Raw genomic sequence first — 22,766 nt, forward strand, 5'->3', positions numbered from 1 at the left:
ACAAGTAGACGATGGGCAGTCACCACCATTGCGATGCCACTTCTACACAGCTGGCACAGTAGAACAGACTGCGCTGCTACCTTTAATCCTGTAGCCATATTGTTCAGCACATCAACAATATTCTAGCTATTTTCTCTAAATCGATTTCGTCCTCTCCCCTTAGCACTTTGCTCTTTTACCTTCACCGAAAGCAAATACGGGAAACCTTTCAACTTTACGGAAACATCTCCTCTCACCTTCTCGCCCAGCATGGCTGATGATTCATCCAAATCCAACCCCTCCGCGGAAATGGTGAGTTTGTACCATCGCATTTACCAAATGCAGTTATACTAAAGCGTTCGTAGATCGTGGTCGTCATGACTGGAGAATTCCCACACGTCAACAGGGTCGCACTGAAGGTCGCTCCAGATCCCCTATCCGTCACCAGGACAATGATCACTATTGGCTCGATCGCTCTAATACTGCTGCTGGCCGCCATCTTCCTGCTCTTGCGCCTGCTCCTGTCGATCTTTTCGCCCTCCCACCATATCAGCCACTTAACGGCGCAGCACTTCAAGCTGTATCGGTGATCACCCATCGACAGACTAGTTCTATAATCCATGGCTATTTTAACTTAACCTTTTCTAAATTGAGGGTACTTTCCACCCTTGTTGATCTGGTAATCGGGGCTATGTTTCCCACTGCCGACAAAGTTGTTAATGTCAGACACTTTCAACTTTTCATCCAGCATGTTTTCCACGCATGGTTGTCAGCTGAACCAGTTGTGGGAGAGGCCAAACTCCCCGCGCACAACTTTGGATACTACAGTGTTCCAGTTGGAACACTAAAGCAGGATGCTCCTATCACCGAAGGGGCGAGAGGCCAAGGTGTGGCCTTTCTAGAGGATAATTACCGTGTGGGCCAGCCTGTTTTCTACGGCATCACCCTAAACCATGAGCAGGAGCCAGTCGCCTTCGCCTGGCAAGACTCGCAAGGTCGGGGCATCAGCCAAAGACTTATCCAATTCAACAGAGGCATGACTGTCCAACAGGCTCGCTACAACGTCATGGCTATCTACGATGAGAACGAGATTATACGTATCGGATAGTACAACACTCAAATCATCGTTCTTTCTGCACGCTGCACTATTAAAAAGTGGGCTGCTGGCGGTGTCGCCCATATTCCCGTGGTCGACATAGTGGACATGCCCCGGGGATTGGGAAAGTGCATTCTTGCTATGCATTACATGAAGTCTAATACCGAGATCAATTGGAATATTGCTCAATGGCTAGAGGAACGGTTCGCGCAGAGAGATAACATTGGCATTAGCCCTTGGGGCAATTGAGATCTGATTCATGAGAGATGTTCATTCAGAAGAAGGTCTAGATTAATAAACATTATAAAAAGCATGATTGTCCAACTACGCGTAAACAGACCTTTCTTGTAACTATGAGGGATGTGAGAAGAAGAAAAGAAGGGGGACAATGCCAGGGTGGAAGAGTTTGGCTGTTTATACACCTCACCCTCACGTCTGTGGAAGCAGGTGCTTTGCTCTTGCCAGACCGCAACATTCTATAACACTCTACGATATTCTATGCTTCCGGCTCATTTCAACCCCAGGTAAGGTCAAGGATCTTTCTGAAAGAACAGTGGAAAGAAGCTGGCGTGCCGAACTCAAAGTTACCTTTAGCAGGCGAGGTTAGTACTACCTAGTAAGGAGCCTCACAGTATCAGAAACATTGGCCGCGGGACACAGGCATAAGGGAAAAACTAGATAGTAGGTTAACTTGTGCTGCTTAAACCAGTTCTTATTCCGTTAATTCAATTCCATTTTACACTCCAAGACTAACACGGTTAACTTTTCTGTTATAAGAGAGCTATGGTGGGCCCCTAAAGAAGTGTACCCACCAGAAAATCCCCGAAGACGTCGAAAAGCTACCCCACTCCTCAGCTCCTACTGTTACCCGTTAAAAGCAATAAAGTTACTCTGCTGTTCGCGACCGTTCCCACGGCTACGTCGTTTGCAAATGATTTTGACCCGCTTGTTGGTCAAAGAAACCTCCACCATGAAAGAATAGCCTACCATTCCTATTACACTGTTCAGTCCCAAGGGTCGGGTCATCACCGGCGATATCAACCAGCAAGCTCCCTCTCTCAGACTCTCGGCTCTCAGCTTGGCCTCAGATAGAATTACTCCTGTCAACGACCTTCATGTCTAATAACCAATCAGAGCTCATCAAATCAGTAAGTTGATCCACATCATCCTAGGTCAACTTTTGAGCTGTTTGCTTCTACAAATGCTCTAAATATTAGGGATGATGTTCTTCCCGTATTTGCAACATTCTAACTCTTTGTAACCAAGCCTTCTGAGCGATTCAACATTCGTGGAGATGCCATCAAGAATTCCAAAAGGACCGTCCAAGTTGAAATGTTTTACCTATTGAAAACAACGTCAGGCCAGAGCCTTTTACGATCGCCTGAAGTAAACTCTCGAGAATCTCAGCATTTACACTGCCTCCCGTTTTCACCACCTGGTCATGAGACTCTACTCCATGGAAGGTGAAGTTACTTAAGCCTCAAATAGAAACACTTCTGTCAAGAGGCGGTTAGGCAAGGCTAAGACAGAATTTGAGCCAAGTGATCTGGCAGATACTTGAAGCTACCCTCAGTATATTTCCATCGACATTCCAGTCACATTAGGTGTCTCGCGGCCTACTCCAACAAGCGAGGATGAACTAGAATCAACCTCAAAAAAGGTGTCTCGAGGCTTACCATAACGAGCGAGTATAGCCAGAATCAAATCACCCAGTTACTGGTAAGTTTCCCGCCTGCATATCTATACCCCTCAGAAAAGAGTCTAACACCAAACAGCTACCCCTCTTCTCTCCAACTCGTCTCTCCAACTGTACCTCTCAACCCCGAGAATAACGGTCGACACTTAGTGGAGCACCTGTCATCGTGGGGACGACGCTAAAAGACAGTGTTCCTGAGACGCATGCACTCCCCCACTTGAAGAACGCGCCGCTTTTCGGTTCAGGTACAAGACGCATAAAAAAACGAGAAGCGTAGACCAACACAACGTCATAATTCGGCAGTCGTCATTTTACATTGCCGTTGACGAACCTTCAGGATTCTCTGCCATACAGAGTACAATTACCTTATTTCTGCAGAAATGTCAGGCTGGACTTGGTCGCCCAAGCAGGCAATGCTACAAATGAATCAACCTAATTGGAACTACCAACCGCGGCCTGCTATTCCGCCTCAGGGCCTATCCAGTATGCCGGCTCCCGGTCTAGCCCATCCTCCTCTCCGCCTTTCAGCTCCAGCTCCAACTCCAGCTACTCCTAGCTATGCTACTAGCTATGGGAACTCTTTTCAGCCGCCACCCGTGTATAATAACCCGGCACCTCCTCCTGTTTCTGGCAGTGGCCATTCTCCTGCTTCAGCTCCACCACCCGTCTATTACAACCCAGCACCACCCTTCGTGCCACACTCACCCAGACACCTAACATCAGGCGGACCTCTCCCTCTTCCAACAACCTCTGCTGCTATTCCATCCCCTGCGCATGCTCCCGTTCAGGCCCCTGCGCCACCTACAAAAACTACCAATTCTAGAAAGCGCAAGTCTGACGTTTCTCCTGACAATACTAAAGAAGACCTCTTCCCATCCGATGTGCCGGAAATTGACAGTGAAGATGAGCGTCTCGAATGTCTAGGATCAGACACTTGCAATTCCATTCGCCGCAAGATTCGCACTTGGATTGAGTCAGGTGCCCAGAAAGTCGGCGAGTTCCAGAAGACCATTGGTGTCAGCAGCAGGTCTTACAACAGCTTCATGAACCGAACTGGCACTTGGGATGGTGAGCAAACTGACACCTTCGTCAAAGCTCACCACTTCTTTAAGAGGCGTGAGCTTCAAGGTCTGCCCCTCAAGGCCAACAAACCCAAGAAGCCGAAAACTGCTGCTGATTCAAAGGTCATCGACAAAATTCTCGATGTGAGCAATGTTGATCCTCTTCCTGGTGAGGCCCAGGGCAGAGTTGCCGTTTACGACACTTGCAATGAGATTCGCAAGAAAATCCGCGCTCTTTTGGCCAAAGACGGTATGACGCAAGCGGCTTTCATCCGAGCCCTTAACAAAAACCTTCCAGAAGGAGAGAGTGTATCCCCGGCCAACATGCGATACTTTATGGGCTGTCAAGATGTTCGTGGTGGTAACACCAATATCACCTTCTACGCGGCCTATATTTTCTTCGAGAAAAGACGCATCCAAGAAGGAAAACCAAAGTCAAAGTTCCGTGAAGAGATGGAAAAGGCTTGGGGGTCCAAAGGCTTCGATACCGAGAATGGAGGCAACCGACAGTACTTCTGCTTTGCTGGCGAGAGACCGGTGATGGACAAGTACGGCAAAATCGATTTTATTTGACAAATGAGCGCTCAGATAAACAGTAGGGTACTGCAAGAGATGGAGTAACCATGTGATTGAGTGCAGAGTTTTCTTTATTTCTTGATACCACGTCAATTTGAGTAATTGGCGTGTCGTTTGGGATAATTGCTACGGCAGGAAGGTTGAAACAGAAGAGGATGGATGTATTGTATGTACAGTAGTGTTCGGGTTTGGTCGAGTTCGAATAAAGGGATGCTTTCCTCTCCTTGAATCAACTCTCCGACTGGTAAAATACTGGCGGTATAAGCAAGACGTTAAAGTCAGCTCCCATTACAATCCGTGGAGCGGTAAGGGGCATATCAAACTAGGAATAAGTGTATCCGTGGCTACTACAGGCGTCGTGCATGCTTTTATAGAGAAAAGCTGTAGTAGCATTCAGCAGTGCAAATATTATATGTGGACTCCAGAATTAGATCACATTTATTTATACTTCATCTCTTTAAGCTCCCGCCTAGTGCTAAGCTATCAGATCTCCATCCAGATTGAGAATGCTGGTTGTGCAAGAGTCTGAGCTCTTCTTCTCTCTGTGTTCCTTTTCTATCCCAGACCTCTTTGTGGGCCCAAACCTTCATCTGAAGATCAAGACGTTGCACCGTACGTACCATGGGGCTGTGGGCCAACTTTTCTGTTGCCGACTAGGCGTGGTCGGAGATTTGAGCTGGACAGCAATCGCTCCCAGCAACATCGCTTCCCATTCCTGTTCAACTGTCAAGTTCCAACAAATCACCCTTCAACATCAATACTATCTTTCAAATTTACCGTCAGATGCCCTCCGAAGCAGATAGGTCCATCTATAAGCCATCACTCAACCGATAAAGACATGTACAGCTGATAAGACGCTGGGAAGTGGACCCGCTGATAGCCGTTTGATGCTCCACATACTCCGCTCCAGCCGTTTCCTGATCTGGGGAACTATCTAATGGGCCTTTGTGAGCCACAAAGAGAGGAAAGCATCAAGAGCAAGACATCACCAACAGCCGCCCTTGTCTTGAGTTCGGGAGCAGTGTGGGCCTATGGAGAAATCTACAGCAGTCTCATGTTATGGCTTGGTATCTCGTCTTGCTTCATACTTCTAGGCTAGTAAGACCATTCCACTTTGCAGACGAGTCGACAGGAAATACACTTCCGAGTTGTGGAGCTAACTACTGCACCTTTTCATATACGGACATAACGCTCGTGCTTAATACTTAATAATAATCACAGAAACATGAGAGACTCGGATTACATTCGAACAAAGTAAATTATCAACATAGCACTGCTGAGTTGTGTTCAAACTATGCAGCATTGTTGTTGGTACTGGCCAACTCTTCAGAGAGGTTTGTGTAAACTGATGATTCGCTGTTGTATATCCACCAATATGTGAAGCACTCATATTGGGCCACGTTTCTTAGGAGGGTAACATTCTGGCCTGATTGTATTGCGAGTAATCAACAACTCATGCCGAACAACAAGACAAGATTATGGGATCACTTGTTGTCTAATGTACGAATTCGTTGGATTGTCTCACACCATCCACTTGCGACAGCGATCTGATTGCCCGTCCTTGGCTTTGAGTGAAACTGAGTTCTGTATTTCATGGCTAGGATCATGCACAATGCCTTGAAACAGTGGTTCAATATGCAATATCGGGCATAATGCTCCAATCGACAGACAAAGAGAGCCCTCTTGATCGAAATCGAATAGGAAACTTAGTAGACTCAACAGAATGAATCATTAACTATTCACTTATGAGAACCCAACCCTGTACAGATGATACTCTCGTCTAGATACCCGACCTCGGGTAGACCATCGGACTACTAAATCCCGGGTTCCGGCGCGGAGATCGGATGGTCCGTGCACGAAAGATTCACATCGACGAGGTTGGGTATCAGAAGCTTTTAAAGTTCCCCACCGCATGAAGGTCACCGTCATATGAGCAGAGCCTCCAGTTGCAATCTTTTCTCTCTCATCAAACCACCACCATGTCGATAGATCCCCAGCAGCTGTTGGATACTGTAGGTACTATGGCTCTTTGCTCCAAGTCATGTCGCTGATTATCGAGTAGCTCTCGACCCAGGCCCGCCGGTACTCCGACATTGCCGCCGAGTTCATTGATAAGAATGTCGACCGTGCTGCCGTAGTCGTCAGAGAAACCCTCTCCACGTCGGAATGGGTCCCAGAGTCAGTGAGGCCTACTCCTCCTGTCAAGGAAGTGGTGGCTGTAGTGTCTTTGTCTCGCTTCGAGAGACTCCAGACCTGGATTACGGAGCATAAAATTCTGACCGGTGTTATCGTCCTCACATGCGGTACCGTCGTTTACAAGGGATACTATGAGGGCCGCTCCATGAGAAAGACAAGACGGGCGAGAAGGGCGAGAAACGGCGGTCGCACTGATGTCGTCGTTATCGCTGGTTCTCCAACTCTGCCTTTAACAAGATCCTTGTCTTTGGACATGGAGAGACGAGGATTCATCGTCTTTATCGTCTGCAACGCTGCCGAAGACGAATCCATGGTCCAGGCTATGAAGCGAGCCGATATCCGACCTCTAACCATTGATACCACTGACGTGAGTTTGTCTTGGATGGTCATAGCGTGATTATACTGACATTCCTAGCCTCCTCATGCTGGCTCTGCCATTGAGCACTTTGCCCATTATCTCCAGTCACCTCAAGCTCCCGGGCCTGGAATGAAGCCCAACCAGCTCACTCTAAAGTCCGTTATCCTGATTCCGAGCCTTCATTACCAGACATCTCCCATTGCGACAATTCCGCCTTCAAACTTTGCCGACCTCTTCAATACCCACCTCCTCCAACCTATTCTCACAATCCAAGCTTTCCTCCCACTACTCACATCCCGCTTGAACCCCATTGGAGAAAAATGGATTCCCCCCAAGGTCCTGGTCTTTACCCCTTCCATCATCTCGTCAATTAACCCGCCCTTCCATGCACCTGAAGCGACCGTGTGTTCTGCCTTGTCCGCTTTTACCGAAGTCCTCACCGCCGAACTTAGACCCCTCGACATCCCAGTGACCCACATGCAACTTGGCACGTTCGACTTCTCTAGCTTCGTCCCTACCCGGGGCGGACCTAACCAAGGTCTGGTCATGCCTGCAGGAAACCCTGAATCGCCTCTCGTCTGGCCAGAGGGTGCTCGACATGTCTATGCTAGAAACTTTGTCGCCCAGACCAGCTCTGCCATCTCTGGAGGCCGTATTCGCGGACTCAAGGGAAGCTCGCTGCGACGTCTTCACAACTCTGTCTTTGACGTTATCGACGGTGATATCACTGCTGACACTGTCCGAGTCGGTCTCGGTGCCAGTGTTTATGGCTTCGTCGGCCGATGGGCTCCTCGTGGCCTTGTTTCCTGGATGATGGGCATCCGTCGGGTTGATGAGCTTTCTACATGGAAGACCAGCGCCTTCGAAGGTTCGGAAAGCAGCGAAGACGAGGATGATGACAGTGAGAAGGGTGAAGAAGGAACATCAAGCGAGTTCATCGCTGTCTCAGACGACAACGTCTGGCATGCCGACACTGGGGCTGTCTGGTCTCACAAGGCACCCGAAGCATCATAAATGATGACATGGAAAATTATGCTGACCATGCAATGTACATTGGGTCCGTATGATACGCATTATGATGGGATACGTAAAAAGATTCGATATTGTTACTTATAGACGCCGTCACGACTCCAACTCTTGATGATTTTATGTTATGGCTGTTGGAAAAATACAGATCCAATTGTTTTGACTTTGAACAACTGCTTTTGACCATTGATTTGATGATTTGCACCTGGGATAACTACCCAAAAGCTTTATGGGTATCATTGTCTTAATAAAATTAAAACGCATGCAGAAACCTGTCTTAGTGACCCCTTGCACGATATCTACCTCTTCCTCTCCATTTCCCTCTGCCACCGTGACCTCCGTGACCACCGTGACCTCCTCGATGTCTTCCTCCATCATCTCGATCTCTGTCTCTTTGTTGGTCGCGCTGTCTGTCCATATCGTCCTGAGGAAATTCCATTCTCATCTCCTCGTCCTTCTTTTCTTCCGACTTGAGAGTTGGCTTCTCGAGATCCTTTGACCATTTAGGATGAGCGCCCTCCTTACAATCCGGCCCATCAGGGCAGAAACCAGCCAGATAAAAGACACAGAGCTTCTTACGCACGTGCTTCTTCGAACAGTTGGGGCCGAGAGGACAGAAGCCCATATCGTAATGAGGACAAGGCGGCAGTCGACTTTGAGGATCGATGTGAAGATAGAGACACTCGTCGCCATTAGAGCAGTATCCATTTCGCATGAAAAAATTACACTCGGGCATCTTTCGTAGGTTGTACTCGTGAAGAAACTCGCAGTGCTCGCCCTTTTTACATAGGCCACGCAGCCAATGTTTGCACACGAGCGAGTTGAGACCGCCAGTCGGTTGTGATGTCTTGGAGTCGGAGACGTGCCGTTCAGGGCATCGCGTGCCATTCGGGCAATGACCTGACTGGAAAGCTTTGCATACTGGTCGATCGGGGGAGAGGCCGACCTGGTAGGTTTGTCGGAGGAAGGGTGAGAAGCGGAAGTTGTAGGGCGTCGCAGAGTGATTGAGGATGGTGGAGGCGAGAGATTCGACAGCGACGGGCATGATGGGCAAGAGGCGCAAGCAGAGCGCCTATTATTGACGGTAAAAAAAAAAAAAAAAAAAAAACAGCTGTTTTAATCCTATTGGCGTGCTCTCTGTTTCGTTGCAGGGCCGTTATAAATGTTGCTTGGTGCTTGGTGAAGTTGCTGTGTTGATGGCAAGATCAAGGCCAAAGCTAACTCAGCTAACAAATTCCAGCTGCAGGTGGTATCTTAGCGGCGCAGCTAAGGTTTGTCAGCGACTGGGATGGCTTCTAAACCGACCAACGTCACTCCACATGAGCTTTGTTTCGGGATTGTTTATGAGATGTCTTTAATTTTGAGTATAATTATTAATGTCATATTATTCGTTAATTTGTCTGAGTTTGAATCAAATATGGATATAAGAAAGTGTCCTGCTCAATCTGCCACTCTAACTCTTTCCTTGCGATAGGTAGCCAGTTTTTACCCTACGATAGGTCAACTTGCCTCCTTCACCTACGCGTTCCTTAATTAATCTTAACACCACTCCCTCGTGAGATGTGACTTAACCTCATCCAAGCAAATACTCTAGGTCGACTACTTGGTCATCGAGACTCCGCATCAGGATTTGCAAGCACTTTCGTCACCAACCTTCTTACCAAAAACGATGCGACAGTTCATGTACCGTTGAGCCTTGCCTTTCTTGAGGCTCTGGCAAGCCTGCGAGACCATCTCTTTTCTCTCGTCTGCCGACATTCCCAATGCAATCAATGGTTTGATAGCCATGGCCCTAATGAGATCGGAAATATTCGCTTCCATCATCGTCCCGATGTCCTTTAGTCTCTCGTCTTTTGGCCAAGGAGAAATGGGCACTTTCTTGTTCACCACATCAACTTGAGTGAAACCAGCAGAGACGAGAGTTTTTTGAACATCGCTCTTGCCAAAGCTGGTATAGCCGTACTTTTGCATTCCCCGAGCGCAGGTATCGAAAAACACTTGCAAAGGGTCATCTTTCTTCATGGTGCCGTCATCGCAACAAACTGTGTAGTCGAAGTCTTGGAACTCGATCCATCCACCACTTGCTATATGTCTTTCTTTGTTAGTGCGCGAATATTCATAGGTGGTATGTCACTTACTCATGGGCATTAGTGACCATGGCGTCTAGATCAAGAAGAAACCCGGCCATTCCCCTAAAATGGACCAGATCGAAGTCGTATCCGTTCGCCCAGTACGGGTCCTCGCAATCTTCAACGAACATGCGTGCATTTAGCGGCATCGATTTGGGCTGGGTCGGCGACAAGTCGGTCCCAATTATGCTCGCACCTGGATACAAGTCGGCGACTAAGGAGTTGTTAGTAAGTAACCGCTGAGTCGTTCGCAGTCAAATCGTTACCATCTATTGCCCAGGCTCCTACAGGTGGTCAGTACAGTAGTGGTCAGTTGTTGGAGCACTCACCATTGCCTGTGCCGATATCGATTATTTTATTCGGTTCGTCACCAATGTTGGACAAGAAAAGTTCTCCATCCTGCAAATATGGGAACTTATTAGTACATTCGAGCTTTGTTCCGTTGCAAGACTTGACGTACAAGAAGGCGCTGCATCAAAATGTGCTCAAACAACTCGCGGCATTGTTCGCCTTTATCATTCGGCAAAGGATATCTCCCACTCAAATAGGCGTGGTACCGTCGCCCGTTAGAGTGTTCATAGTCCAACATGCTCGGCGCCAGTGAAGTGCAACAACTCGGTTCATCAACTTGTTGTACACACTCAGATTGATCGTCTTCAAAAACAAAATCATAATCGTCCGTGTCTTGTTCCGTCGGTGTGTATATCGTCTCGATCCCCGGCTCAGATATTAGAAAAAAGGAGTGGCTATCAGTGTCTGGCATCTTGCTTGTTTTCCAGTGGGTTAGAATTCGAAAGCAAAACTGCTCGAGGTGTGTAGAAGATGGGCCCAATGCACTTTATCATTCTTGATCGTGGTTGCGCCACAATGATCGTCCCTGTGAAACTGACCAAAGGACACAAGGGATGGACACTTATTACTCAAGGACATCACTCAAGAGGGTCATGGGAATACTGCACGTTTGCTACCACGATGCCAAGCCCCCTCCTTCTGACAAAGGCTTTCGCCTCTAATATTGGCAAGATTGGCATATATGCGGTATGTTTTTTCAGCTGCCTACATATTTGTGCGAGTTGTTGGTGATAGGGCATGCGGATGGCGCATAAAGGCAGTCTGCGATTCGACTGTTGGTTCAATCTCTGAGTTGGGGGTGCAGTGTATTGGATGTTTGTTTGCTTCCCATGGACCTGATCCGCCTCGCCCTACCGAAGAAGGCCAAAAACCCCCCTCAATAGGGTCGAAGCTGAGACAGACATGAATTCACTTGAACACAACAGGCTTTCACGCATTCCACCGACCAGGTTTGGAAGGTGTTGGCTGTCGCCCTGCCATTTCAGCTCCACCAGATAACTTTTGAACACGATTGTTTGACATATGTCGAACCTAGCACAGACAAAATCAACAAGGGTTCGGCTTGGTAGTACATCTCTTTTCACTTCCTGCTGTTCAATGTCGCATTGACTATGTACGAAGGAGCCCTGCAGGATTCCCAGCCGTCTGCCGCCAACTTGCTGACCACTGAGTCTCACGTGCAGCAGAACCAACATTCACTTCCACCTCCGCATCAACCCGCTTGTAGTTATCGGGTATTGCCTTTTCGGATAATTGCCTAACATATCAGCCAGAAGCCATGAGATACGTCAATGCAGCTGAGCGGGAATAGATAAACTCTTGCCGCTTCTTGGTTTTATTTCCGACCTTGGAAAACCAACCATATTTATGTGTTATGGCTCTGAACCTTTATGTCGGATCATGGTTTCAAAATATTGCACATTCGCATGAGGCGACAATACTTTTACACATAATATTATGAACACAAATGCTGCCCAGCGGATACAGGTTTATCTGAAGCAGAGTCGAGGCAAAGCGCTTTCAGAGTTTGGCAGGATTCATGCTTCAAAATCAGGACAAACATTCATAATTATGCACTGCAGCTCTAACATGTTGCGGATTTCAGCCTCTCACTTTATTTGAATGCGAGGATGGCTTCTAAAAACAACGCTAATTTCCACATACCAGTTAGGGATCTGCTAGGCACGGCCAAAGCTCAGAGCCCAGCCATTGGTTTACTGCCAGGAGTCAATTACTCACCATGGCGATTCTCTCAATTTCAAGTACGGTTGTGTACATCAAGGCACGCACATGCAGGCGTGCGAGCTTTAAAACAGAATTAGAATGGTTATGGTTTGTAAACACGGTCCTGGCTGGCTCATGGGCGCGAACATCAAACATAGCTTCCGGTCCACTGAAGATTGAGCCCAATTAATCATCCCTGACGGGTTTTAATTATGGAACTAACTGCACCATTCGGCGTAGCGCATTCCAAACCTTCGAGAAGTTTGATGGCAGGACGAATCCACGGAGCCGCACGGTTGTTCGACTGTTTATCGAGAAGTTGTGCTCTGACTCGGCGTTTCTGGAACTACCCTCGCGCAAGGACGGTGGTGCTGTACTGTACCTGGATCGTCCTGATACTATATCCGGACGTTGTGACACCAAGAACAATGCCGCTGAGACCGTCTCATCCCTTGAGCTTTGCTGTTGCTTCCCGATACTGCGAGGATACTGATTAGAAGTCAAGTCCTATTCAAATAATGCCTCGACTTGAGCCGAAGCAATATGCCGCCTCGGTTTGCGCCGAGGTCCACGGCTCATTCTAAGAACGTGACTGCCGTTCTATGCTGTTTTTAGGTATTAAAGATGCATGTCATCTACTTGTCCTTCTGTCAAAGTGTTTCATCTTTGCGCATCGTAACAGGGATATTCGATGCTTCGGGAAGGCCGCTCCGTCAATGCTTCAGCATCACCGTTCGGCCTCAGCATCCAGAGGTCAGTTCATCTTGCCCAAAACCATGTCCTCTTCAGGTCAATAGTTCAGGGTCTGCTTACACGGACTCTATTTGAAGGGGAAATACTAGTGTTCTCCCCCCGGATCTCCGACTCCATTTCAGGGCTGGACCGCCAAGGGCACCAACCGTCATTTCATGAGGCGCATATTTCACCTTCTCAACAAGGCCCGAATAGGCCTGGTCAAAGCATCAAAAAAGGCAGGCTAACAGCAGGTAGCAACACGATCCGACAGGATAGCTGCACTTCACGGTCTCCCAAGAAGCCTCTGCTTCTCAGCTCTAACAAACGCAAGCGCGTTTGTGTTTCTTCTCATGCCTCCCCGCAATTATGTCATGTATCAGTACTACCGACCAAATCCAGGACCCTCCGTAATTTGGATGCTAGTCCCTGCTCTCTTCGCATCAACTAGATGACCCTCCTTCTATTAGCTAGTTGCGCTGGCGTGGTGTTGAGCGTTATATAGCTTGGATCCTTCTCGTTCGCAATCATGAATCTCATCAGCAAGTCTTTGGTGCCTAACGTTGTTGACCGACACACCAGCTCCTAGTTGTACCTCGAAGATCTTGATCCCAGGTTTATGCAGGTTCTTGCAGGACACACTTGAAGCAACAAATACTCGGTGAACATTTTTCTCTTATTCTTTAAAGCTGTGCCAGATTTATCCTTCTTCTTTCTTCTGCCTCTTGTCTTATTTTCTCTACTTCTCAAATCGCCCATCATGAGCTCCTCGAGAAAGTCAAAGATGGCTTCGAACTTGTCTGATGTCATGTTCACAAACGCTGTGTACTTCCCCAACTATCGGATATACCAGGGAGATACACCAGGCATGCTCAACTACAGTTGCATTAACCACGTCTATTACGCCTACGCCAGTGTTTCAGCCGATGGTGGTGTCTTTGTAAGTTTTCACTACAAGTCTCGGCAGTGGATGATACTGACTCGTTTAGTTGAGCGATGAGTGGGCGGACGCTGGTGCGCCTGTTGACGGTGTTCAAGGAGGTTTGGGATCTCTGATGCACCTTAAGCAAAAACATCCTCATCTCCGAGTTGTTTTGTCAATTGGTGGGGGAAACTCATCAGAAATCTTCCCTGTCGTGGCATCAAGCACTCTTCTGCGAGACAACTTTGCTCGATCAGCCAAAGGACTTGTCGAGGCCTCTGGCCTAGATGGAATTGACAGTGAGTCATTCGAGACTGCCTCGATATTTTTACTGTGACACAAGAAACTGATCAACTTCTTCAAACAGTTGCATGGGAGTACCCCTGTGATGCGCAACAAGGCTATGACTTTCTGGCTCTGCTGGCAGCCGTCCGAATTCACCTCCCCGAGGAGCATTATGTCCTCACCGCTGCACTTCCTGCAGCCAAGGCTGTCTTGCAGTTTCTAGATTTGATGGAGATTGCCGAATATCTGGATTTTATCAACTTGATGGCTTACGACTTTTTCGGCTCGTGGACCCCCAAAGCCGGACACCACGCACAACTTTACGCCATGGACAAGGAAGAGACCTCGGCTTCTTCAGGGGTTTCGTATCTCATGTCAAAGGGATTCCCGCCCAAAAAGATCCTACTCGGCATCCCGACATTCGGACGAAGCTTCCTTCACTGCACTGGCGCAGGACACAAGTACAAGGGCATTGGTGGCGCCGAGGATGGTACCTTTGAGTACAACCAGCTTCCACGCAAGGGCTGCAAGGAGGTTGTCGACAAACGCCATGTGGCAGCACAATGCATGGGAGCAGATGGTGGCTTCGTGACGTACGACAACCCAGACACCGTCAAGATGAAGGCGGGTTTTTGCAAGCAAAAGGGACTAGGGGTGAGTAGCCTAACTGTGGATGATGAAGGCTGTGTGTTGGGCACAATACCAACATCATACCATTCGATATTGATGACATATCGCTAACTATGGCTTTGCAGGGTCTCTTTTACTGGAATGCTCCCGCTGATTCCAAGGACAAGTCGAGAAGTTTGGTTGTGGCTGGCTTCCGTGCTCTACACTCGTCTTCGTCCTAAAAAGTCTTTACCGCCTCTTGATCGATTACAACCTGCTTTTTTGCATACTGGACGTTAGCGACGTGGCGTTTGATTTGTCTGCAGAGCGGGCATATACTGGGGCGGGTGTTAGTGTTTATTATAGATTTCCTTTGTCACGATATCACGGGAACGAAATTCACGGTTGGGAAAAAGGACGGTCTTCCGAAAAGACCCAAAAATAGAGGCAAGGATACAGCCATCGTGGGGACACACATAGACAGATTCAATAGACGGGGCCGGCGTTAACTTGGGCAGCTGGATTAGTGAAGGCTTTGGGTGCCTAACTCTGACCTTAGCCCAACTCAATCAACTTTTTTCATAAGCTTGACTTGACCGTTGATGCATAGTGACCCTCTCTCTTCGGCGCACGACTCGTCGGTAAACCAAAATAGTACGATTTAGAATAGAGAATATTGTGACTGTTGAGTCAAGTGTAATATAAATTTTTTTAAAAGGGTGTTGAACAAGTCAGGCTGCAGGAAACCAAAGCCATATCGGGCAATAAGCGAACAAGTCATGGGTGACAAGAGACGTCAGAGTGCATGAAGATGCAGACTCTTAAACCGCGGTGTATAAGAAAACGGAATTGTTATCCGAATTTCAGTGCTAAGAACTATTATAAATTATTATCTACAGACCATGTCATCAGATCTAGTCCGAGTCTAAGTTGTTGGCCATGTTGGCGAACATGAAGCATCATTTTACACCAACACACCATACATTCTTTGTAGATATAGATATCAAAAATTCAAACCTGACCTGAATAGAGATCTGAATCAAATATGGTCCTCTCATACCAATAATATGTCAGCCTATCTACTGTAGATTATGTTTTGCAGGTGGCTGGTTCCCAGACATTCAGTCACATGTCAAGTCACGATACTCCTCCATGCATATTGCATATGGAGCCCAAGTTAACCTTTAACAACGTTGAGCCACGAACAAAGAGCTCCAAAAACGGTCAGAACTTTGTCAAGATGAATTGAAGATCTGATTATATTTGATCTCATCTCGTACAAATCACATCTTGTTTGTCTTCTACAATATAATACCAGGCAGACCACGACTTATACCAAAGTACCCACGTGCTGATAAGATAAGCCCTCATAGCTCCCTCCGTCATCCCATCATCTCATCCTCAATCTATATACAACCAACTTCAAACAGCTTAAACAGCTTAGTGTTAGCAAGAACGATCTACTGGAAGTAAAGATGCTTCTGGTTCGGTCGTTTTATCCCTGCCACTCTAGAAGCTCCACAGCACAACCTACCTCTCATCAGAATGTCTACTACCGATAGAGATGCGTCTCCCGCGGATGGGCTTTCGCCGTCCATCAAGGGTGGACCGGATATCGGACTTTCGCACGAACAATCTCCCCCTGCTGTCGACCAAGCTGATCCGGTCGGGAATGAGATGCCCTCCTTCGAACCGCTATTCACACTATTGACAAACTCAACTACGAACACCACCGTTCACCCGCGCATTCACTACCTCTTCTCAGACGACGACCAGTCCATCCTCTCAACGCCCTCTCAAGATCCATCCCACCGCGCCCTCGTCGTAGACCTCGCGCCTGCCCCTGAAGGTTCTGCTAACCGCTGGGCCGTATCATGGGCATCCAGCCTGACGCCCGACTTTGCCGTGACAGAGTCTGGTGTTGCAGTACAGCAGGGTGAGGGTGACGAGAGCGGCGGCGCGATACTCCGCGTCGAAGGCGTCGAGCGCGAACCAGTTGAGGCGCGACCTGATTCCCTACCTAATTCTGGAAGCGGCGCTATAGGAGGCGAGGACGCTGATGTTTTGGCAGAGGACTTCCGGAGACGCATGGGGGTGTTGAAGAAGGTTGTTGATAAGAGTGAGAAGAGACGTATGGTTATGGGGCAGAACGAACAGAGTCATCAAGTAGAAGACAATGGAGGTGCGCCGGATGAAGCAGTGCTAGATTATGAAGACGACAAGGGGAAGGGAAAAGCGAAGGCTGAGGATGATTGATTATTGCCGTAGGAGACTTTGAATCGCCTTTGAGACTTGTGTCACAAGATATAGAGAGAGACGTGCTATCAGCATGACCTGGTAAGTTATAACCTGCTCTTCTGTTTTGCATGCTAATAGTAATATACTATCAGATGGCGACTTGATAAAGCTAAAGCTTGGACAACATAAAACGATATCGATATCACGTCCAACATATTGTGGATTACCAGTTTCAGGTGGACCAGACACCTTTGGGTATGGCTCTTGGCGTATGGAAATTGTTTGACGAGCTTTCTGAATCGTACTATATGTACGGATCCTGACGCTCTTGTATATTATTACATAAATTATTTGCACCGAGTTCTTAAGATCCTGCTACTATTGTGATGCACATCCATTTGACGTTGAATCACGAACCACACACGAGTATCAGATAAAGCAGTTAAAAAAGGGAAATGTAATTAAAAGCTCATACTATGAACGCCCCTAGCAAATGCAATTGATAAAAGAGAATCCAAGCCCAGACAGCGGCAGATTCTAACCCGGTTGTATCAACAAAAAAGAAAACATACAGGCTATCGGGCTATAGCAGCAGTTATAATCCAATTGGGAATACGCAAAAAAGACAAAACAAACACAGCCTGACACTGCTTTTTAATTCCCTCCGATTCGAAGCTTGTCCGTTTGGCGTATAGATATCCAGAGTTTATAGTAAGAGAGGAAGTCGCCTTATACATGGTTCGGATACAATGAGCCTTTGTTATTCTCCGTCCAACTTGAATATTTAGTTGTTCGGTAGCTGGGGCATGTGAATTCTTCCTGCGACGCTGCTGATAAGAGAGGCGGCCTCGTTGCCGCCAGCAACGCGACGAGCTAGAGAGGGCATGACAGCTGTGTGCATGATAGCGTCAGAGGCGGCCTCGATGGCTCGTCTCTTGTTGTTGTTACCGCCGTTGTTGTTGTTCTGTCCCTTAATAACAAAGATGTAGATGAGGACGATAATGACAATAACGATAATAATAGCCACTGGAACAAAAAGTTAGCAAATCGCTGCGTGACAAGTTCTGGCCGGAAACACATACCACAGATACCCAGGCAGATCCACTTCTTCTTGCGTGTCTTGCGGGCAGTGTTGACAGCTACACCAATCTCCTCGTTACCCTTGTCGAGGTTCTCGACAACCTCCTCACCCTTCTGCTCAATCTGTGTGACGGCAGCCTCCTGCTGAACAACGAGAGTGTCCATGTCCTGGAACAGCTGTGCCAGCTCGACCATCTGCTGCTCAATCTTCTGAAGGGCCTGGTGACGATCTTGGACAGCGCTCAGGGCCGCACGAGCGCGACCCTGGCGGTCACTCTGCATCATGGCTTGGCTGAAAACCTGGCCACCAGTTGTGTCCTCAACAGCAGCCTGGATCTCCTGCTCAGAGGCATCAGGGCGAACGATACGGTACTGACGAGCCATCTGGTCCTGTGTTCGCTTTCGGAACTGCGACTCGACCTGCTGGTACTGGGTAATGGCGGCCTTGAGACGACGATCAATACGAGTGACGTGAGGGTTGTTCTTGGCAGAGTTGGCCTCGGGGTTGGACTTGACGGTGCGAACTCGCTCGGTGAGCTCGCGGTAGAGCGACATGGTGTCAGCAGAAAGGGAGTCGAGCTGACGGTTGGCAGCACTAGAGCCTGAGCTGTCGGCATCGTCGAGGGTTCGCTGCTGGATCATACGAAGCTGCTCGAGATTTTGCTCGACGGTGTCGATTCCGCGGTCGATATCGCGACACTCGTTGAGAATAGCATTGGGGTCACTTTGAGCAAAGGAGCTACCGTTGTGAGCAAGGGGCTCCATTTCGACGCTACCTATCCCTCAAATCTTGTCAGTAAGTGGTGGAAGGAAACCAGGAAACCAAGCCGGGAAGTCTCACCACCATAGCCCTGAGCTTGTGGGCTGTTGTAACCGCCACCGTTGCCATAACCGTTATCGCCATAGCCCTGGTCAGGGGCATCGTAGGGATTTTGTCTACCGTATCTAGGACGCAAGTTAATAGGTTGGTTGGGAGGAGGCGCGCGATTGAAGTTGATCTTGGACATACCCGTACTATTGAAATGTTAGCAGATTGTACAAGAAAGTTAATGAAATCATGATGCAGAAACGAGCTGCTTTTGCGCCGATTGAGGAACGTTCAAAGATTGAAGCACCGTCAAAACAGAAGACGAGGGTGGGCTGGATAGGAGGTGCAACTAACACTCATTGTAGCGACTGAGCTGGAGCTCTAAAAGGTTGTAGAATGTGATTTTTTGTGTAAATTTCACTTCTCTTTGTCGATGATTTTTGTATTCGAGCAATTGATTGCGATGATATCTTTTCTCTTGTGATTGTTCCGTATCGTGCCTGTGTTACGATATTAAAGTTGAGTGGTTCTCGTCGCACAGCAAGGAGAAAGGAGTAGATGTGAGAGTGAGAGTGAGAATAGGTAATCAAGGAGAAACAGGTCCTTTTTTTAGTGGAGTTGGGTCGACACAGATACGAAAAGGTTAGGAAAAAGGAAAAACAAGATGGCAAATGAAGAGAGTAAAAAGTAAGAGAGAGAGAGCGGAGGGTGTAAGGTTAAAGAAAAAAACACAAGATTCAAGGATCTGGAAATGAGACGTGATGGGAGTTTACAAGGAAGGGCCCAGCAAGGAATAATAATGGAGGAATGGGGGAGAGCGAGCGAGGCCGAGTGCGAGATTGTGGCTACCAAGGTTGTAGTGAAAGTGGCAGTGACAGTAGCAGCATAGCATAGCAGTTAGCCACTGGGTAATTAGCGGGTCCGGGGGGTGTTGGAGGGCGCTTGAGTGACGCCGCTCACTGCCATTAGCGGTCCTAGAAGATTACACTTGACCTTAGCTTAGCCTTAGCTTAGCCCTGTTGAGCAAGCCGCACCTTGCTTACTCCGTAGGTACATACAAGATTGCCCCTTGGTTGATGGTCATGGTGATGCAGGGTCCAATCGTTATTATCCAAACATGTAAATTCCAGTCGAGGCTTTACCTACGTAAGAGACTTGATCATGTTCTTGGTTTTGTCTTCATCGTCATACATAGTCTAATAGTGTCTTGGTTAAAACACAGGCGATGTGGTATTCGGTATGCTCAAAACCAGAGATGCAACAGCCAGAAACACTTGAAGAGTCTGGACAATCATGCGACACAGACACATTCATTTGGATTGAGAAGGAGAGAGGCCTGCAGTAGTAACCGGGGCTATAAATGAGCTTAACATGGATGCGGTTTAGAGTGTGATGATAAGACAAAATTATTCAAGACAATACCACCAGTATAGTAGCATCCACTATGTTTGGCTTATTCTATTCACCTCCCTCAGACAAGGGGTTGATCCCTAAATAACCACAGTCCTTCTCCCATGTCTCTCATTATTGGTGATGCCTTCCCCACTGTTTCACCTTTGAGCGGCTGTTTTCCATTCATCCTTGGATCGTCAAGAGTCTGAACTGCAAAATCTGTAACAAGTCTGGTGTTTTAAGTCCAATGATCCGCAGATTTCGGCCCTATCCGACGATATCGCCAACATGATTAAACTATGGTTCACTAATTGATGAATTGCACCAAAGTACCTCTCTAAAGGCTAACAGCTCGCCTTGTACGAGTGAGCCTCAGCTCAGCAAAATGGCGTCCACCCATTTCAAAGACAAGGGGGGTCTCGAATAACCCCAAGTTAAGCTTCGCCGCGTGGGTCAAGAGTAGCTCGTAGCGACATTGCCAAGGGAAGCCAATCATTTGATCGCGAGCTATTTGTGGTATTTCCCGAAGGAGATGAGATGAGAATCCAGTTTCCTCAATTTGGATACAGACGATCATCCATGTGAATCTATACCGCTATTCTGATGGTAGCTAAAAGGTAATGAGCAACTCGAGCCATTATCAGCCAAATCTATAGCATAGCATAGTATCGTTGCCACTAATAATTCATTAACACGAACGGCCAATGACTCTCGTAATCTTCTCTCACCAAGGATCTTTGGTTTACTCCACCATTCGTCTTACGTGCGGAGATCCGTACATACATACATAAGCTTCACACCTCAAAGCCGTTCAGCCGTCTTACATCTCAGCCGCAGAAACTTACAACACATCACAAGCTGACACTCCACCAACTTTGTTTCCAACGGACTCTGTCTAGGTTGGTTCCGAAAATACTAGCTCAACGGGTAATAATATGGGTTTCTCGTATTGCCTAGCGACTTGAACTGAGGTAGGCAAATACTGTAACCGTGATAACTCCTCTTCACCTCATAACTTGATATTGCTTCTATCCCAGCCAAACTCCAAATAATCGTTCAATTCCGACAAGCTTTCCGCCCTCCCCAGCCTAGCAATTACAATATTCAGTCCTGCCAAACATCCCTCAAAGTACAGCATAAGCAGACACGTAGCTCACACTCATGTCATCAGGATACTCAACCAAGTTGCTCCGATCGTACTTGATGATACTGAATTGTCCTTTGTTTTCGAAATCGGGTTCCTTTCGGAGCAACTCCAGTGCTGCCATTGTAACACCGATGGGATGTCGTCCACACACCGTGTTCCGTGTCTGCTTGAGAGTGCTAGTGAATGCATCATGATCGCCACTCTCAACGGCATCCATGGCCGCTTGATCAATGGCTTTGATCGTTTCATGGATTGGGGGGCCGTTGGGCTTGGGGCTTTCCTTCTTTAGCTGCTTCAAATCAGAAGGACTATTGGTTGCAGAGTAAGGGAGGTAGCCGAAGTTATCGCCCCAATGGCAAAAGTCGGAACTGATAATAAAGGCGTTCTCAGGGTCCCTGACATATGGCAGCAGGGCTCGTCCTATGACCTTCTCCTCTTTTCCAGTGTTGCTTCCGACAAGCACGGGCACAATCTTGGGAAACTTGTCTGGTGTCCCAAACGTTTCCTCGCAGCGGAGGTACAGGTATGGCATATGCATTTCCAGAGAGTGTTCGTTAATCTCTCCCCGTCGGGGCATTTGCTCCATCATGATTGCTTCCTCAAGTTCTTTGGCCAGATCCACATCGATCTCAAGATCACCAAAAGGAGTTGCGTATTTTCTAAAAGTGGTAGCTGCGCATCCTTCAAGGTAATAAGTATGAGATGGGCCCAGGACGAATACGCGCTTGGCGCGGCTCAGATCCAGAGTCTTGTATGCCCATGCTGCACAGGGACCAGAGTAATCGTATCCAGCATGGCTAAATCACAGTGTTGTTAATTCATCCCAAATCAGATCTCCTTTGAAAGTAAACTTACGGTGCAATCACCACACGTGCACCGGGAACGGGCAGAGGGGCTTCATTAATACTATCAGGAACTGCTGCCAGATACTGCTGAAGCTCACTCTTCAACACGGGTGCTCCGGATTTATACCAGAAGCCGGCCTTCTCTGCTGGACGTGTGGCCATTTTGGTTCTAAACAAGGAGATAGGGTGAAAAGCGCAGGTTTAGATGTTTTGGAAAGATGAGTTTGTTATGAAAGTAAAGCTTCAGTCTTCGAGAGGAGAGCACCTGTAGTTAGTTATAAATGGCATGACGACTTACGTAGTTCTCAAGAAGCCCCTCCTAGGTCCATGTGAGACTCCCGTGTTCCCCGCCTTACAGAAAGTCATGATTGGCCTTTGGCATTTAGATTGCCGACACAGCATTAAGGTTAGATTACCCTCAGGGTATCAGAAAAATTGACCGCTGGAAGTATAAGAGACGAAAATAGTAAGACACTTTATGCTTCTTAGGCTACAGTTCTTAGACTACTTATTTT

General features: G+C 47.7%; 9 protein-coding genes across 9 annotated transcripts; 5 read left to right on the forward strand and 4 right to left on the reverse strand.

Moving 5' to 3' along the window:
- Positions 1-249: 249 nt before the first annotated feature.
- EDB82DRAFT_572459 (uncharacterized protein) lies at positions 250-1,375 on the forward strand (the record flags this gene model as incomplete). Its single annotated transcript, XM_025727199.2, has 2 exons — positions 250-295; positions 345-1,375. 2 exons carry the CDS (start codon positions 250-252, stop codon positions 1,085-1,087), a joined length of 789 nt encoding a protein of 262 aa, XP_025588406.2. The 3' UTR covers positions 1,088-1,375.
- A 1,776-nt stretch (positions 1,376-3,151) lies between these two features.
- Positions 3,152-4,405, forward strand: EDB82DRAFT_472321 (uncharacterized protein; the record flags this gene model as incomplete). Its single annotated transcript, XM_025727177.2, has 1 exon — positions 3,152-4,405. The coding sequence occupies one exon, from the start codon at positions 3,152-3,154 to the stop codon at positions 4,403-4,405; it is 1,254 nt and encodes a 417-aa protein (XP_025588404.2).
- Positions 4,406-6,157: 1,752 nt separating this feature from the next.
- On the forward strand, positions 6,158-8,156 carry EDB82DRAFT_490717 (uncharacterized protein). The gene is made up of 3 exons (XM_025727155.2): positions 6,158-6,420; positions 6,471-6,971; positions 7,020-8,156. The coding sequence occupies exons 1-3, from the start codon at positions 6,388-6,390 to the stop codon at positions 7,974-7,976; spliced, it is 1,491 nt and encodes a 496-aa protein (XP_025588402.1). The 5' UTR covers positions 6,158-6,387; the 3' UTR covers positions 7,977-8,156.
- On the reverse strand, positions 8,157-9,194 carry EDB82DRAFT_490723 (uncharacterized protein). Its single transcript, XM_025727144.2, has one exon. It carries the CDS (start codon positions 9,031-9,033, stop codon positions 8,266-8,268), a length of 768 nt encoding a protein of 255 aa, XP_025588401.1. The 5' UTR covers positions 9,034-9,194; the 3' UTR covers positions 8,157-8,265.
- A 139-nt stretch (positions 9,195-9,333) lies between these two features.
- Positions 9,334-10,880, reverse strand: EDB82DRAFT_552176 (S-adenosyl-L-methionine-dependent methyltransferase; the record flags this gene model as incomplete). The annotated part of the gene is made up of 5 exons (XM_065609581.1): positions 9,334-10,080; positions 10,127-10,331; positions 10,384-10,401; positions 10,447-10,516; positions 10,578-10,880. 5 exons carry the CDS (start codon positions 10,878-10,880, stop codon positions 9,612-9,614), a joined length of 1,065 nt encoding a protein of 354 aa, XP_065465835.1. The 3' UTR covers positions 9,334-9,611.
- A 2,651-nt stretch (positions 10,881-13,531) lies between these two features.
- On the forward strand, positions 13,532-15,147 carry EDB82DRAFT_90196 (glycoside hydrolase superfamily). Its single transcript, XM_025727122.2, has 4 exons — positions 13,532-13,865; positions 13,915-14,146; positions 14,215-14,786; positions 14,888-15,147. Exons 1-4 carry the CDS (start codon positions 13,686-13,688, stop codon positions 14,981-14,983), a joined length of 1,080 nt encoding a protein of 359 aa, XP_025588399.2. The 5' UTR covers positions 13,532-13,685; the 3' UTR covers positions 14,984-15,147.
- A 1,003-nt stretch (positions 15,148-16,150) lies between these two features.
- EDB82DRAFT_90270 (uncharacterized protein) lies at positions 16,151-17,380 on the forward strand. The gene has a single exon (XM_025727111.2). The coding sequence runs from the start codon at positions 16,287-16,289 to the stop codon at positions 16,995-16,997; it is 711 nt and encodes a 236-aa protein (XP_025588398.1). The 5' UTR covers positions 16,151-16,286; the 3' UTR covers positions 16,998-17,380.
- A 3-nt stretch (positions 17,381-17,383) lies between these two features.
- EDB82DRAFT_90239 (t-SNARE) lies at positions 17,384-19,415 on the reverse strand. The gene is made up of 5 exons (XM_025727099.2): positions 19,222-19,415; positions 19,069-19,073; positions 18,901-19,004; positions 18,062-18,835; positions 17,384-18,005 (listed from the first exon to the last, which is right to left on the reverse strand). Exons 1-5 carry the CDS (start codon positions 19,225-19,227, stop codon positions 17,764-17,766), a joined length of 1,131 nt encoding a protein of 376 aa, XP_025588397.2. The 5' UTR covers positions 19,228-19,415; the 3' UTR covers positions 17,384-17,763.
- A 1,694-nt stretch (positions 19,416-21,109) lies between these two features.
- Positions 21,110-22,692, reverse strand: EDB82DRAFT_90293 (MEMO1 family). Its single transcript, XM_065610070.1, has 2 exons — positions 22,262-22,692; positions 21,110-22,203 (listed from the first exon to the last, which is right to left on the reverse strand). The coding sequence occupies exons 1-2, from the start codon at positions 22,411-22,413 to the stop codon at positions 21,384-21,386; spliced, it is 972 nt and encodes a 323-aa protein (XP_065465836.1). The 5' UTR covers positions 22,414-22,692; the 3' UTR covers positions 21,110-21,383.
- Positions 22,693-22,766: the final 74 nt, after the last annotated feature.

This window comes from Fusarium venenatum (assembly GCF_020744135.1).
Source record: "Fusarium venenatum strain MPI-CAGE-CH-0201 chromosome Unknown EDB82scaffold_1, whole genome shotgun sequence".
Lineage (NCBI taxonomy): Eukaryota > Fungi > Ascomycota > Sordariomycetes > Hypocreales > Nectriaceae > Fusarium > Fusarium venenatum.

Excerpts from the sequence above, each read along its gene's own strand:
- EDB82DRAFT_490717 (XM_025727155.2), top strand. The coding sequence starts at position 6,388 with ATGTCGATAGATCCCCAGCAGCTGTTGGATACT. Across the intron at positions 6,421-6,470 it reads CCCAGCAGCTGTTGGATACT|CTCTCGACCCAGGCCCGCCG; the intron begins GTAGGTACTATG and ends ATTATCGAGTAG. Across the intron at positions 6,972-7,019 it reads TAACCATTGATACCACTGAC|CCTCCTCATGCTGGCTCTGC; the intron begins GTGAGTTTGTCT and ends TGACATTCCTAG.
- EDB82DRAFT_490723 (XM_025727144.2), bottom strand. The coding sequence starts at position 9,033 with ATGCCCGTCGCTGTCGAATCTCTCGCCTCCACCATCCTCAATCACTCT.
- EDB82DRAFT_90196 (XM_025727122.2), top strand. The coding sequence starts at position 13,686 with ATGAGCTCCTCGAGAAAGTCAAAGATGGCTTCGAACTTGTCTGATGTC. Across the intron at positions 13,866-13,914 it reads CAGCCGATGGTGGTGTCTTT|TTGAGCGATGAGTGGGCGGA; the intron begins GTAAGTTTTCAC and ends TGACTCGTTTAG. Across the intron at positions 14,787-14,887 it reads GCAAGCAAAAGGGACTAGGG|GGTCTCTTTTACTGGAATGC; the intron begins GTGAGTAGCCTA and ends ATGGCTTTGCAG.
- EDB82DRAFT_90270 (XM_025727111.2), top strand. The coding sequence starts at position 16,287 with ATGTCTACTACCGATAGAGATGCGTCTCCCGCGGATGGGCTTTCGCCG.
- EDB82DRAFT_90239 (XM_025727099.2), bottom strand. Across the intron at positions 18,836-18,900 it reads ACAAGCTCAGGGCTATGGTG|GTAGCGTCGAAATGGAGCCC; the intron begins GTGAGACTTCCC and ends TTTGAGGGATAG. Across the intron at positions 18,006-18,061 it reads GATCTGCCTGGGTATCTGTG|TGGCTATTATTATCGTTATT; the intron begins GTATGTGTTTCC and ends TTTTTGTTCCAG.
- EDB82DRAFT_90293 (XM_065610070.1), bottom strand. The coding sequence starts at position 22,413 with ATGGCCACACGTCCAGCAGAGAAGGCCGGCTTCTGGTATAAATCCGGA. Across the intron at positions 22,204-22,261 it reads GCACGTGTGGTGATTGCACC|CCATGCTGGATACGATTACT; the intron begins GTAAGTTTACTT and ends ACTGTGATTTAG.